The following is a 14,165-nucleotide window of genomic DNA, read 5'->3' as shown; positions in this document are numbered from 1 at the left end:
TAACCTATTGAGTTAATAGCCAACAAACATTGGTGAATCAAGGGGTCTAGCCGGCCTACGCCGCCTGATACCTCTACTACTCAATCAAGATTGTGACAAAGACTAAGTAACTCCTATGTTAACTTAATAGTCACTCAAACTTAGTATGGAGCCTAAAAGGTATGAGTCGTCCACTTGTTTTTAATAAAAAAAGGCTCTAAACCAATACTCTTGCTAGGTTAACAAATAACAAATTAAAGGCCAACATTGGCAATAAAGGGAAACAACCGGTACCCGCCGCTTGTTTTCCTACTTAATTCCTTGGCTACTAGGTAATTCTATTTACTTGGTCAAATTGAATAAAGAGTTCGAATACCGATTGATTAAATGGCCGACTGATCATCTATCCTGGAAACAGACAACCAGTCGTCCAGGGGCATAGGCGGGCGGCATACTTACTATTTGTACCTGTCTTAACAGTCGGCCATACACAACAGTCGGTCTAGTGAGCAAATTTCAAATACTTAGACAAATTTGAACAAAAACAAAAAATTTGATTAAAATGAGCCGGCCATAAAAGACCAGCAGAATATTCAAAACCCCGGCCCCCTGGCCGGGTAATTACAAAGCAAACGGCACGCAGGCCGTGAAAAGAAAAAAAATATACTTAAAGCTTAAGAAGGGGGCAGTTCAGTATCAGCAGCAGCCGCCTGGTCAGCACTCCTCTTGCTGGACTCGGCCTTAGCTGCATCATCTTTTGATGCCTTACCCCCAAGTGGCACAAGCGCCACAACCGGCTCTTCCTCCTCCAACGCAACGTCCAACGCCTCTTCTTCAGCAGCCGCCAGGATCTGTTGATTATATATTTCCGAACACTGGCGGTACGTTCTTTCCCATGAGGCAAAGTCGGCACTGGGGAACAGTCGTTCCCAGGTCATGCGTTGGATTTGGGCGGAGTCTTCCACCATCTCCCGGACGAGCTCTTGCTTCTCTTGCTCGGCCTTGTCCGAGAGCTCTTGGGTAAGACTCTTCTCCTGGTTCACCAGGCGTTCTTTTACGTTAGCCAAAGATTTCTCCATGGCTTCGTAAGAGTGCATTTTTTGGCGAAGGGGTTTCAGCTCGGTTTTAAGTTTGGTGATGGTCCCCTCCAGCTCGTCAACCTTCTTTTGGGCCGTCTCTAGCTGAGCCCGAACAGCGGCGGTCGCCTGCGCCTGATAATAAAGAAGATCAAGGGTCAGTACTTCATTTTGGGCAATTTGAAACATTGCCTTATCACAGCTGGAGGCGGCCATAGCCTTTGCGGCCTTTACCTCTTTGTTTTTCCGATCAATCGGCTTGCGAAGGCTGTTGACTCGGAGCAGGGCCTAAGTACAAAGAAAAACAGGCGTCAGTTTCCAATCAAAAGAGTTAACAGGCGTCCTGGAACTCAAAAGCTCAAAAAGGTGCTAAGTATACCTCAGCTAGGATCCCCGAAATTCCATCGAGGTCAAGGGTGCCGGCACCCTTGACCGCCTCCCTGTCAGATGGAGGAACTACTTTAACCATTGACTTGGCTACCTCAACCAAGTCGAGTCCCTGGGGGCCGGCTGCATTAAGCGAAAGGAAAAAACAAGTTAGATCTAATCAAGAAGGAAGCAAGGGTGAGTTTTTACAAGCGAAGTGTCCATACATCTAGGCGGCCCCGCCTGGGTTTTTGAAGAAGTGGCCGGCTGCTTCTCAGCCGCAACTGTTTTCCTGGAAGACCCAGGAGAGCTTGCAACAGTCGTCCTCCGGGCCTTGGGGTCCGGCTGTTGCGAGGAAGAAGCCCTTGGAGTGCCAGACTGAAAACAAAAAGAGTTAGTATATGCATAATACAACTAAAAGGAGAAGAGTTTTCAAAGCTTACCAAGGGTGCCTCCTTGCTGGGGGAGTCGGCATACGACTGCTTCATAAGCGAGACCCGCAGCATGGCCGCCGCAGTCTTAGATGCTGTTATTTTACTCATGGCGTCGGCTGAAAGAAATAAACAGCAAAGTTAGTAAAAATTCCAAGTAAACAAGGCGTGAAAAAAACAGAGTATTCGTCAGGCCGGCTACCTCTAGAGCACCGACTGCCGAGGCCACAGGCGGCCAAGAAGTACTCGTCATAGAGCCACTTGAAGTTCGGGACGCAGTTTAGGGGTACTTGCTCTCGTACCCCTGAAGTAGAGTTCACCCTAGTCTCTACTTTGAAGAGTCCTTTGTCTAGGATCTCTTTTTTAGCCTTTGGGGGAACAGGCGGCATGCTGCGGCCGCCTGCGAGAAGAGGTGGATCCCTGTTCCACTTATTAAAACGTTTGTTCAGCTCCGTGTCTGAACTCTCGATAATAAGGAAGGTGTTCCGCCAATCCTTCCATTTGTTTGCCTTACCTCTCGTCATGAGGTAACCCCTATGGCTTGTCAATTGATACCAGCCGGTACCTCCCGACTTGGGGGTCCGGCTGAGATAGTTCATGTGGGCGAAAGCCTCAAAACTTGGCTCCACCCCGTTCAGTTCGCACCCGGCCACATAGCCGAGTACGTTAACCCAAGAGTTGGGGGCTAACTGCCATAACCCCAGATCATACCCATCTAAAATCCGCTGAACAGCCGGATGTAATGGGAAGCGCAGTCCAGCTTTGATGGCCGCCACATAGCAGCCAAAGCAGCCGTCACCATAGCTGGTACCAGCCGGCCAGACGACAGTATCTTCTGGATCCGGCACAAACAGTAAATACTCCGGGCCCATTTTGTGGTTAGCAATAAAGCTCGCCACGTTGTCTCGCATGGTTGCGATCCGGCCCCGGGGCACCCTGCAGTAGTAGGGGGCGTTTTCCTCTCTGTAAGAGGCGGACGGCTCTGCCCAATTATCCCCCTTCTCCACTGCATGAGAACTTCTCGCCTCTTGTAGGCGGCTATGTTTTTCTTCTGAGCCAGAAGAACTATGGTCAGAAGAGCTGGAATCGGACTCGTCCCCTGACGAGTCCGAAGAGGACGACTCCTCCCCTTTCCTAGAGGGGCCCGCCTCCTCTCCCTTAGAAGGAGCAGAAGGAAAATTAGACATATCCACGGTTAGATGGGAAGGGAACACCTTGGTCCCTCTCTCAGAACTGTCAGCTTGACAGTCGCCTCGTTCTACATCTGGCGCTTGGTCAGATGTTTCACTAAGGAGCACCCTTTGGGAGGAGCCGTCTGAGTTTGATATCATAGCAGTCTTTTTTGTTCTGGCCATCACGTTCTGCATAGACACAGATTCAGTCGAACTTTGTATAAAGGGCAAAGATGGGTCCAGAAAAGGGCAGGCGGCACTCCTAGTCCTAGATTCAGCCGTCCCCGGTGACCGGCTGATCACTAACTTAGGGCGTGTCGTGTGCTTCCATGGTGCCATTTCAAAAAATAAAAAGAAAATTAAGAGTAAGAGAACTGAGTTACCTGAACGGGTGACGGTTGATGAAGTCCTGGAAGTTCGGGTCAGTCGGCTTGTCAGAACAGGCGGTAGGCAGAAAAAGTCCGAAAATGTCAGAGCAAGTTCAGGGGTCCGAATGTTCTCGCAAAAGTTCTCAAATGTGAAAATGATCGAAGTCAGCACTTCCTTTTATAGGCAAAATGAGAAGGCGAAGGGTCGCTTCCAAATTCAAATTTGGGCGGGAGAATCTCTCGGCCGTCTGCAAGGTGACACCTGTAACGGGCCGTCGCCTGTCACCGTGCGACACCTGTCACAGGCGACACGTGACCAGTCGCGTGCCACCTGTGAGGGGCAAATGATTAGGGGATTTTTATCCACCAATCACCGTTTGACAAGTGGACCAACCAGGTTCCGCCACGTGTCCTTCACGAAGGCCAACAGGAGCTTGCCACGTGTCAGTCACAGATACGTCCTCCACGGACCACTTAAGACACGCCACGTGTCCACCCATGCCAAATGGGACAACCGGCCATCAAGGCCCATTTCAGTCTAGAGGCCCGATCAGCCCTAGGTTTACCTTAAACCTAGAGAGTTGCACGCTTCCCAAGGCTATAAATACTCGATTAATCCTCATTAACAACAAAAAAAGAACCGAATAATTAAGAGATCAAGCAGAGAAGAACAGACTTATTAACAACCGGCTAATCTCGCTAACAACGCAGATTACCAACACTAAGCACTCTCACCTAGAGAGATCTGATTACTTTAATTTCTGTATTGATTACTCCTTAATCAGGTACTAACTTGACCGTTGGAGGCGGAGCTCTCAGGAGTCTCCGTTATTTTGCAGGTACAGGCGTCCGGTTCCAGTCTCGGAATTGTAACTCTCCCGCAGGACATCAGAAAACCCCGAAACACTTAGCATTTTGGCTAATACGTATTTGTTTTGTTTTGTCTTGGCCCTACTTATCATTTTGATGAGTAGATAGGTGATGGCGATCGAAAAACTTGACCAATGTGCTGCATTGGGAACGATGGGCGGTGATCACCTAGTTTAACTTAATAAACATAGTATTAGTAGTGTAGTTACTTTGAAAATGTATCAAACTATTATTACTACTATTATTATCATTAATGAAAGTTAAGTACTATTTTCCGCTGCAAAACTCTGTTAAGCCTTACGTAATCACGTGGCGGTAATACTCCCATATTACTCCCTAAAGTTGGATACTATTGTTAATATTCGAGAGTAATTTGGGGGTGTTACAGTCCAAATGATTTAATCCAATTCCTAAACCAATTAGGATTAATTAGAAACTTCTATAAGTTTCTAAAAGATCCTAATTATCCTTTTTGAAAAGATAAGATTAAAGAGTTTGAAATTGAATAAAACTCCTTTTTTAAAAAGTCCTAATTTTATTCGAATTGAAAGACATTCAAAGATAGATAGATATTATTTTCGTGCCTCATAGTTTTTATCCAAATTTTATATGGTTGGATATCCCTTGAAATTATCTTTCCAATGATATATTATAATATCAATTCCAAGCTATAACAGAAAAGATATGAATAAAATGTCAAACTCTATCCAAAACTGACACCGTCTCAGTATTTTGGCCATATATTTTATTCTACAAAATATTTTAATCTTATTCTAATTTGGTTAGAAAGTATACTTCAAGAGCTTTCCAACGATATCTTATTCATCTTATTCCAATTTCTGGATCAAAAGATATGATAAAAACAAAAACCGCAAAAACTGCAGTCTATCGAGTTTTATTCCGATTTAATTCGGATCTTATCTTAATTCTTCGACCCCTTTTTTTTTCTATAAATAGAGTTCATATCACCCCTTTTCCAATCATCAACAATCTTGATCATCAAATAATTCTCTTCTCCCTCTTTAGCCTAAACACTAGCCTCCCCATTCTTTCACTATTCCTTCCTTTAAGCACTCCAAGGAGTCCATATAATACCCAAAGTTCTATAATTAAACCAAGGCGTGAAAGGTATAATTGACTGAGGGTTTGGACTAAATCAACTCTACTTTTTATTTAATTTAATTGTTTCAATTTGATTTATATTTTAATTGAAGTTACTAACAGTTTATTCATGATGTAGCAATTTAAAGGAACGTGCAGAATGTGAGTAATTAATTTATTTAATTACTCTTATTTTATTTTAATATTGCTAGTATCATGATTAGGGTTATTTTATATTTGATTTTACTAACGCTATTATTATTAAATTGCTTCCAATATTAATGTTTATTCTATTGTTATTATGATCACTATATTGCATGTTTAAAGGGAATATGTAATTGAAAATCACGCCTAATAAGATAATTTGGACAACTGGTTTAGGTTCCTTTTTATGTTGTTTAATCAAGTGATCACTAATATTATAGAAGTATATGTTGCATTAATATTAAACCAATTTAGCATAATAATAGCTTGGAGCAAATTGAATATTTTGTTTGCATGCCTTTGAGATCGCAGGAATCACTTTTCACTATAAGAATCCAGTAGAGGCCAATACGGGTGAATATGACTCCGTGACTCACTTCGTACCATCATCCCCGATCATCCTTTCGTGGTTCCGAACCATATGGGGTGTAACCTTCACGGGTCGCTGTTGCCTATCGTTGTCCCTTTATCGTGGTTGCCTTTTATGATCCGTGAACGGTTTACAAGTTCCTTAAAAACTTGTTGGCGGCTCCCTACTTTCCTTGTCCGTAATCGTATTATGTCAATTCCTATTTCCTATGAGTGCCAAGCATATTCACACATGCTTTAATGTAGGCGCACTTCGAACGACGCCTACACCAGGCGACAGACGTGTCCCTGCGACGCCAGGCCTGTCGCCAGGCGACAACCTGTAGTGCGACGCTGCAGTAAGTTTTCCCACGCGTTTTCATATTTTGATAAAATTTAAGCGTACGAAGGGTAAAACTGTAATTTTCCTAATAAAACTCTTAAAACTTAATTATCAATGCTAATCACATTAGGATTTAAAAGAACCTTTTAGAAGATTCTAGAAGACCATAATCAATCCTAATTGCAATAAGAATGATAAATCATAATAGACCCTCCGCTAGATCATTGGGCCGCATATAAAAATCAAACCGGACCCAGTTTAGTAATTTGGCCATGACTTCCTCATTATTCATCGGAATTGGGCTTATAATATATCGTTGGAAAGCTCTTTTCGAACCCGATCCAACTACACCATCATTGGACCCTTGCCCGACCAAACTAAATTGGATTGACTATTTTCATAAAACAGGTTTTCAAAAACAGAGAGAAAGAAAAGAATTAAAAACTAACCGCAACACTAGACTTTCCACACTTTCACTTCATTCGATTATGATTCGACGTGAAAGGTACTCATCATTGGGTTTGGTTTTGGGGAGACACATTTGGGAGTCTACACCAATAACAAAAACATATCGGATATTAATAGTCAACAGAAACAACAAATTATTGTTATAAGTATTATATATGCCAACACTAATAATATAGAATTCATATTTAGATTCACGTAAGCCAACAATAGACTTATATAAGACAATTATAGAATCATAATAGCCAACATAGATAACACAGAAGCTAAAATTAGATTCACATAAGCCAACAATAGATTCATATAAACCAAGGAAAAAATGATATTAGCCAATTTAAAAGTCATGTGAGCCATCAGTAGATACATATGAGCCAACAACAAAATCATAACAAACAATAATAATTTCATATAAGCAAACATAGATAACAAAAGTAGACAACAATAGATTCATATAACACATGAAACACATTAGCCAACACAAAATACACAACAGCCAACACAAAATATATATCAGCCTACAATTTAAGCATATCACCTAATATTGTTATAAGCCAACTAGTCATTTATATAACTTAACAACTTATTGATATAAGCTAAAAACGAAAACATATACTTGTATTATATAAAACCCAAATATTATGTTATATAAACCAACTATTCAATATCAGTCATCAATATTATTATACTAGCTAGGAATGCACGGATGTTGACTAACTATTACAAAAATATAATTATATATTAAAAAACTAAATCGATTGATCAGTATTAAACCATATGAAATATACTTCGTATTAAAACAATAAAACATTAGAGAGAAAATATTCAGAAGTTTACTTTAGATTTATATAAAAAAAATCTAAATGCAATCTTATTTTAATATAATAAATTTTAATTTAGAATGTAATTTTGGTGGTAATCTTTTTAATAATACATTGACAAGTGTTATCTTAGATTTGCTTTTAGTAGTATGTAATTGATAAGCTATTATTATCTACGCATACAATTTCAAATCAGCCATCAATACTTAAATTTAATTATGAAATATAAATTTACTCACCAGTATCAGCTTCTTTGTCATAATTTTTTGTGTTTGTTTCTGATTTTTTTTTTCTTCTGTATTACAAACATACATATAACCAGATCATTTTTAACTACTTAAAAATCATAGAAAGAGTAATAAAGTAATAAAAATAAAATTACCTGGTTTTTCTGACATGATTGTAGATGAATTAGGTGAATTTGAATTCTCTTTTTCTTATTAAAATCAAATTGTTGAAAATTCGTTTCGTTTTGCTGATCAAGTTCTTCATTTTGATGATTTATTGATTTATCTTTTCGATTTTCTGCTTCCATTGTTTTAAATTTCGAAATCACATGATCGTGTTTTTTTTTCTTCGATTTTGCGTAACAAAATTTCGAAATTTCTCGATCGATCTTGTGTAACACGAAGTATTTTGCGTGACCTAATTTTGAGCTTAGCTTCTATTTTGAAATTGGGTTTTAAACCCGTGAAGACCATTAATGTCGGGTTTAAAACCCGCGTTCATTTTGGGCTTTTGTTTAGTAGCCTGTCCGCACAAACGTCCGCACGTAATAGGTTCTCAAATTATTTTTCAAATAATTTTTTAAAGTAAATGAAAATAGATTAGGTAAAAGAGGAGTGAAAAAACATAACCCAAAAACAGAAGAGCGAGTGAGCAATGCTATAAAGTACTTCTTATCGAATTTGTAGTACTCTTCATCCACAAGGAGCGGTGTTTGATCTACCGGAGATTTGAATTTGTGGCAAGAATTTATTCAGAGTTTAAATGATGAAAGATAGTAAAGTCGAAGGGCGGTGAAAGATTTCGTGGTCTTCCAACATAGATAAGTTCTTTGCCGGAGACACAAACTTACGACTCCAACTATTAAAAAGGTTAAAAACGGTGGTTTTTATGCTGGAAATTGTAAGAGTTCGATCGAAATTGACGTCGTTAATTATTTGTCGGTGCTTAGCTATTATGAACTTGTATAATGTTATTATTGGTTTGTATAATGTTATTCTTGTATTGTATACTGTTATTCTTGTTTTGTATATAGTTTTTGTTGAACTACCTACCATTTAAATTATTTCTAGTGAATTTTAAGCATTTGTCGGTGCTCGATTATTATTGACTTGTATACTGTTATTATTGATTTGTGTACTGTTATGGTTGATTTTATATTGTTATTATAGAGTTAAATACTGTCATTCAGAGAAGAGAGAGTAGTTTTTTCTATAGCATTGTAAGGATCACGCGAAATCACATTTTTACCCCCGATACGAGCCCATACCTGGTAGCGGTCTATCACTACTCGCCTAGAAGTCCACAATTACAAAAGTAATGCAACTTAAAAAAATGGAGGAAGTGTTTTATTTTGTTTTTTTTTATTTGGCCTAGCCCAAAAAGTCCAAAAATCCTTCTTAGTTCTATCCAATTTTGCGGGTTTTGGGCAAGCATTTTCAACCCGAACCTTAACCCACACCAACTTAGGGCTTGTTTTGTTAATTTTATTTTTACTTATTTAAGGTGTAATAAGGTAAAAAAAAAGTTCAAATAAATTCAGTACTGACTGATAAGAGTTACACAAATACAAATTACAATTTTAATAAGGACTAAGGCCATGTTCTTTTGAGCTTCTGGGCAGAGCAGAGCAGATCAGATTTCAGCAGAGCAGAGCCGAGCCGAGCAGAGAATAGCAGATTTCATTATTATTATTATTATTATTATTATTATTATTATTGTTATTATTATTATTATTATTATTATTATTATTATTATTATTATTATTATTATTATATCTCAAAAACAAAAAGTCATACAACCTACAATAAATTAGTGGGAAGCCGAGATACAATTTGGGCCCCCACTCCTCTAGCTATAGCAAAGCCTACCCTAGTAAAAATATGAGCTGCAGCACGTGCTCCAATGTCTTGCGTCATCGAGAACCTCTGAATTCACTTAAGCAACGCAATAGCCTCCTTCTCTAATTCACCAAACGAAGAAAAGGAGAAGGGAATGAACCCATATCCAATCGTCTAACAATGAGCCTCATACTTAACCCGCTTCCGATGAGCTGCATCAGCCACAACCCGTCCAGGAATAAAGTCAGATAGCCCTGATTGTGTCAAAGGAGAAGATCCTGTCAAATTTACACAGACATCGCGACCACGATCCCAAGAATAAAGTAACACATCAGCAGGTCTGAGGGCCTCGTCGTTCCCTCCAGTCAACCTAATGTCAACCTCTTTCCTTGCTGAAATCCCAGAACGATAGCAAACATCAACTAAGGTATCCCGAACAACATTATGTCTATGTTTAATACCCACGATACCAGCACATGACACCGCGTGATCGCCAAAAATATCCCCTAGAAAAACCCTCGAACAAGCAGAGCACGGTGTCGAGGCAGAGAACAACGGAACACCCAATCGGTAGAATAACACACATCGGTAAGTCTTTGCGTTCATAGTCTGACCCAATCCTGAGATAGGAACGACTCGAAGCCAAGCAGACGTGTGATCTCCCTGCTGAGATTTCCACAATGCTGATAGACGAAGGGATAATGAAAAGGTGGATTCTGCAGAATCGATAACCTTCGTGAAATATATATCTGCCAATTTCTTCATGAGTTTCGAGGCAGCGACCTCACTAGGATTACTTAAAAAATCAAACTCCACCACGCCATTAAACAGACCCAAAGCGTCTTCAAAAGCTCGACCATGACCAACAATGTCACCATGTCGTAGAAGCTTTGTCTGCAACCTAGTAGACTGTAACCGTGAAGCAAGAAAAGCATAATGTCGAACATCACCTGCTGAATAAACACCAAGCCCTCCAAATGCAAATGGTAAAGTGGCAAGCCGCCACTGCCAATCGCCAAACCCAGTAACAATACGCTCCAAAGAAGATCGAAGAGTCCCGTCAAAAGTGCGCTGAGCCGCCTCAAAAGTATTAGGGGACAAGTACGCAAAGCAAAATAGAGTTTGGAAACTCCGGTACAAGCCCTAAGTAACAATAGCTCACACTCCAGCGTAGCAACCTTATCCATAAGCGCAATGGTCTTGGTCACCTTATGCATCGCACGACCACCAAGCAACTTAACACCACGCGAAGGTCGAGCAATGTTAGGTGGAAAGACTATTATTATTATTATTATTATTAAATATTAACTACTACTACCACCACTACTACCACTACCACCACTACTACTACTACCACCACCACCACCACCACCACCACCACTACTACTGCTACTACTATTATCGCATTATTATTATAATCATTAAATTTTTAAAGTTAAATATTAATTATTATTATTATATTAATTATTATTATTATTATTAAATATTATTTAATTATTATTATTATTAAAAATTAATAATTAGTATTATCTTTAAATATTAGTTATTATCTTAATATTAATTGTTATTATAAAAATCATTTATTGTTATTATAAATAATATTATTAGTTATAAGTATTATTATTACTATTAGTATAATTACTATTATTATTACTATTATTATTATTATTATTAAATATTAATTATTATTAATAATAATATTATTATTAATTATTAATAATTTATTATTATTATTATTATTAAATATTAATAATTAATAATAATAATTATTTTTTATTAAATATCAATAATTAATTATTGTTATTATAATTATTAAGTATTATAATTAAATATTAATCATTTGTTATTATTCTTATTAAATATTAATTTTTATTATTAAATATTATTTATTTATTATTATTATTAAATATTAATTATTATTAAAATAATTCAATATTAAGTATTAATTTTAAGTAGAGCAGAACATAGGGCAGGGCAGGGAAGAGCAGAGTAGATTGAAGCAGAGCAGAGCAGAGCAGATTTTAGCAAAACAGAGCAGAGTAGAGCAAAACAGATTTCAGCAGAGTAGAGCAGAGTAAAGCAGCTCTTAAAGAACGGGGCCTAATAAGCTTAGATGGATTCAAATAAGTAAAAGGTCATGTAAATTAAACACACTGGCTCGGCTCGATCCGATCCGACCCATACATGTCCTGCCCGTCATTTGCTTGCCTCTACCTCTGTTGGTGTACTTTGAATTGAAATGAACGAACAGATAAGGCAAACAAAAGGTCACTCTGCCTCAGCAGTTTCATCTCCACTCTCTTTTGTAGTTTCAAACAATCTCACAATTCAAAAATGTTAGCAAATTCTTTATCTTCCTTAACTCATTCTTGCCCACATTCTTATACACTTCCATCTTCACATTCAAAGAACTGCAAGCTTCTACTATCTACTTCTGCTTTGTCTCGTTTTAAAACTTTCAAGGCTTTTCCTTCTTTACACCATCTTCTTCCAAGAAATTTCCATGGCAAAAACTTCAATTTTAGAGCTATGTCTGAAACCCATGTTTCTGACCAGTATACCCATGATTCCCTTCAACCTTACTCTGTTAAAATCCCATTTGGTGATAGACATGTAAGTCTCTAACATTCAATTGTATTTGGGTTTTTTTAATTTTAGTTTTTTCGATTTTAATTTTATTAATTTTAAATTTATTTGGTTTTTAGTGTGTTTATGTGTAGTTGGTTTGTGCTGTTTAATTGGGTTTGTGTTATAAATTATTGGAATTGTTTGTGTGATTAATAAGGTGTGGGAGAGAAGCTTCTTTGCAATTGCTGTGAAAATTTTGATTATTATTTTGAATTCCAATTATTGCCCACATTTGCTTGTTTTATTTTGGTATTTTGAATTCCAATTATTGCCCACATTTGCTTGTTTTATTTTGGGTGCCTCTTCCTAATGGAAGTTATCGACAATTGATTGTTTTAATGATGTTAATATACTCAAATGAGTAGAAAAATCATTTTTATAAACAAATTAATTATAAGTTTTGGATCAATTATTGTTGAGGAGATTAGTTGCAGTTGACCAACCCAATCCTTTTGGGATTAAGTTCAGTCGTGGCATTTCCCTGCTGGATGTTGCTGTTGTTGACCAACGAAATGACCCATGGATCAATTCTTTGGAAAACCATTGCACCTGGCTTGATTGTGCTGTGCATGTCGGCGTACTTATGAGCGAGTACGCACAGTAAGGGTGCAGGTTTCCGAAATAGAACCATCTAAATTACCTACAAGTGGGAATACCTAAAATAGAAGTCACCAAGGAATTCTACTAGCGTAGTCATTATTGAGGGATTGGCCAAATACGCATGTATTTTCCTTAGCAAATAGCTGGCGCTCTTTCATTATATCCAGCATATCCTCAGCATGTAAAAACTTCTTTAGAAGAATTGGGCTAATTTTGATGTTGATTAATGTGCTTTGCTATCCTTCTGTGAACTAACAAGTTTCTTTGAGTGCAATGGTAGATTTCTACTATTCTTAAGTGCAAAACCAGCCTCTTTTGCTTCTATGGGACTATGAGTTATAAATTCGCCCACTATCAAGCAAAATCTTATGAAATTCATTCTTACTTGCTCATGTTAACTATAAAAGCCACTACAGGCATACAGATAAACTTTTTCAGATTTATACCTACAGTTAAATGCATCTTGTTGTTCCTGCTTCTGTCTCATATCCTATTGACACCTCAACTCTGCCTCCATAGTAGTCATACTAGTCAAAGATTGACAGTGCATTAAGTGGTAGGGAAATATTTCTCATTGCAATTGTAGCGTTCAATGTGGGGGGTTCCCTTGAATTCTGAAAGTGTCGGGATAAAGTTTTTGTGGTTGCTTGTGCTGTTCTGGTTGGGGGTTCTTGTTTGGTTGGAAGGCTTCAAATGAGTTCTGTAAGACTGTTGGGGCTGGAACACCAGAACTGCATTAGCTGTGAGGGACATTGTTATTTCTTATCTGAGCATAGCAAGTTTGCTCTTGTATGTGTGTTTGTTTAAATGTTGGGAATAAATCTGGGTATGATTTAATGTTTATAAAAGCTCAATGTGCACTAGGCAATAGGAATCCTTGAGCCTAGGATCAAAGCGCAGACCTATAGCACACGCCTCAATGAAGTGAGGTGCAGCTAGTTAAATTTAATATTTATTTTGGTGTAAGTTAGGCTGTTGTGCATCTTTCAGCTCTTCAGTATGCCACCTCTTTTTCCTAATTGAAATCACCTTGATTAGCCCAATTAAAGCTCTTGACCATTTGGTTCCATGCAATCATTGAAATGGAACATTTTTAAGTTTGAGTGCAGTATATGTGATGCGAATTAAATTCGTTAAGCTCTTCTAGTTTTTAGAATTGTATCTCACTTTTTATACAACTTTTTCCATTGCTTGCCCTTTATCTATCCCCTGCTATGAGCATATCTGTCTCCTCAGTCCTCAATACTATCAGGTTCAATAATCACATAACTTTGAGTCATATTTCTTCCTGATCACTTCAAAGACTTGGAAAATACTATATTCTAATCAA

General features: G+C 38.0%; 1 protein-coding gene across 6 annotated transcripts in view; it reads left to right on the top strand.

The window, feature by feature from the left end:
- The first annotated feature begins 11,815 nt into the window (after positions 1-11,815).
- Positions 11,816-14,165, top strand: part of LOC110707495 (probable polyribonucleotide nucleotidyltransferase 1, chloroplastic) — a 29,599-nt gene continuing 27,249 nt past the window's right edge. For all 6 annotated transcript variants that reach the window (XM_021885506.1, XM_021885507.1, XM_021885504.1 and 3 more), the window contains exon 1: positions 11,816-12,220. In XM_021885506.1, the coding sequence (XP_021741198.1) occupies positions 11,942-12,220 (279 nt within the window). In that variant the 5' untranslated portion in view covers positions 11,816-11,941. The remainder of the gene's footprint in view (positions 12,221-14,165) is intronic.

Source organism: Chenopodium quinoa, unplaced genomic scaffold (genome assembly GCF_001683475.1).
Source record: "Chenopodium quinoa cultivar QQ74 unplaced genomic scaffold, ASM168347v1, whole genome shotgun sequence".
Classification (NCBI taxonomy): Eukaryota; Viridiplantae; Streptophyta; class Magnoliopsida; order Caryophyllales; family Amaranthaceae; genus Chenopodium; species Chenopodium quinoa.
Note: the sequence above shows the minus strand (reverse complement) of the source record. Positions and strands in the feature narration are given on the sequence as shown.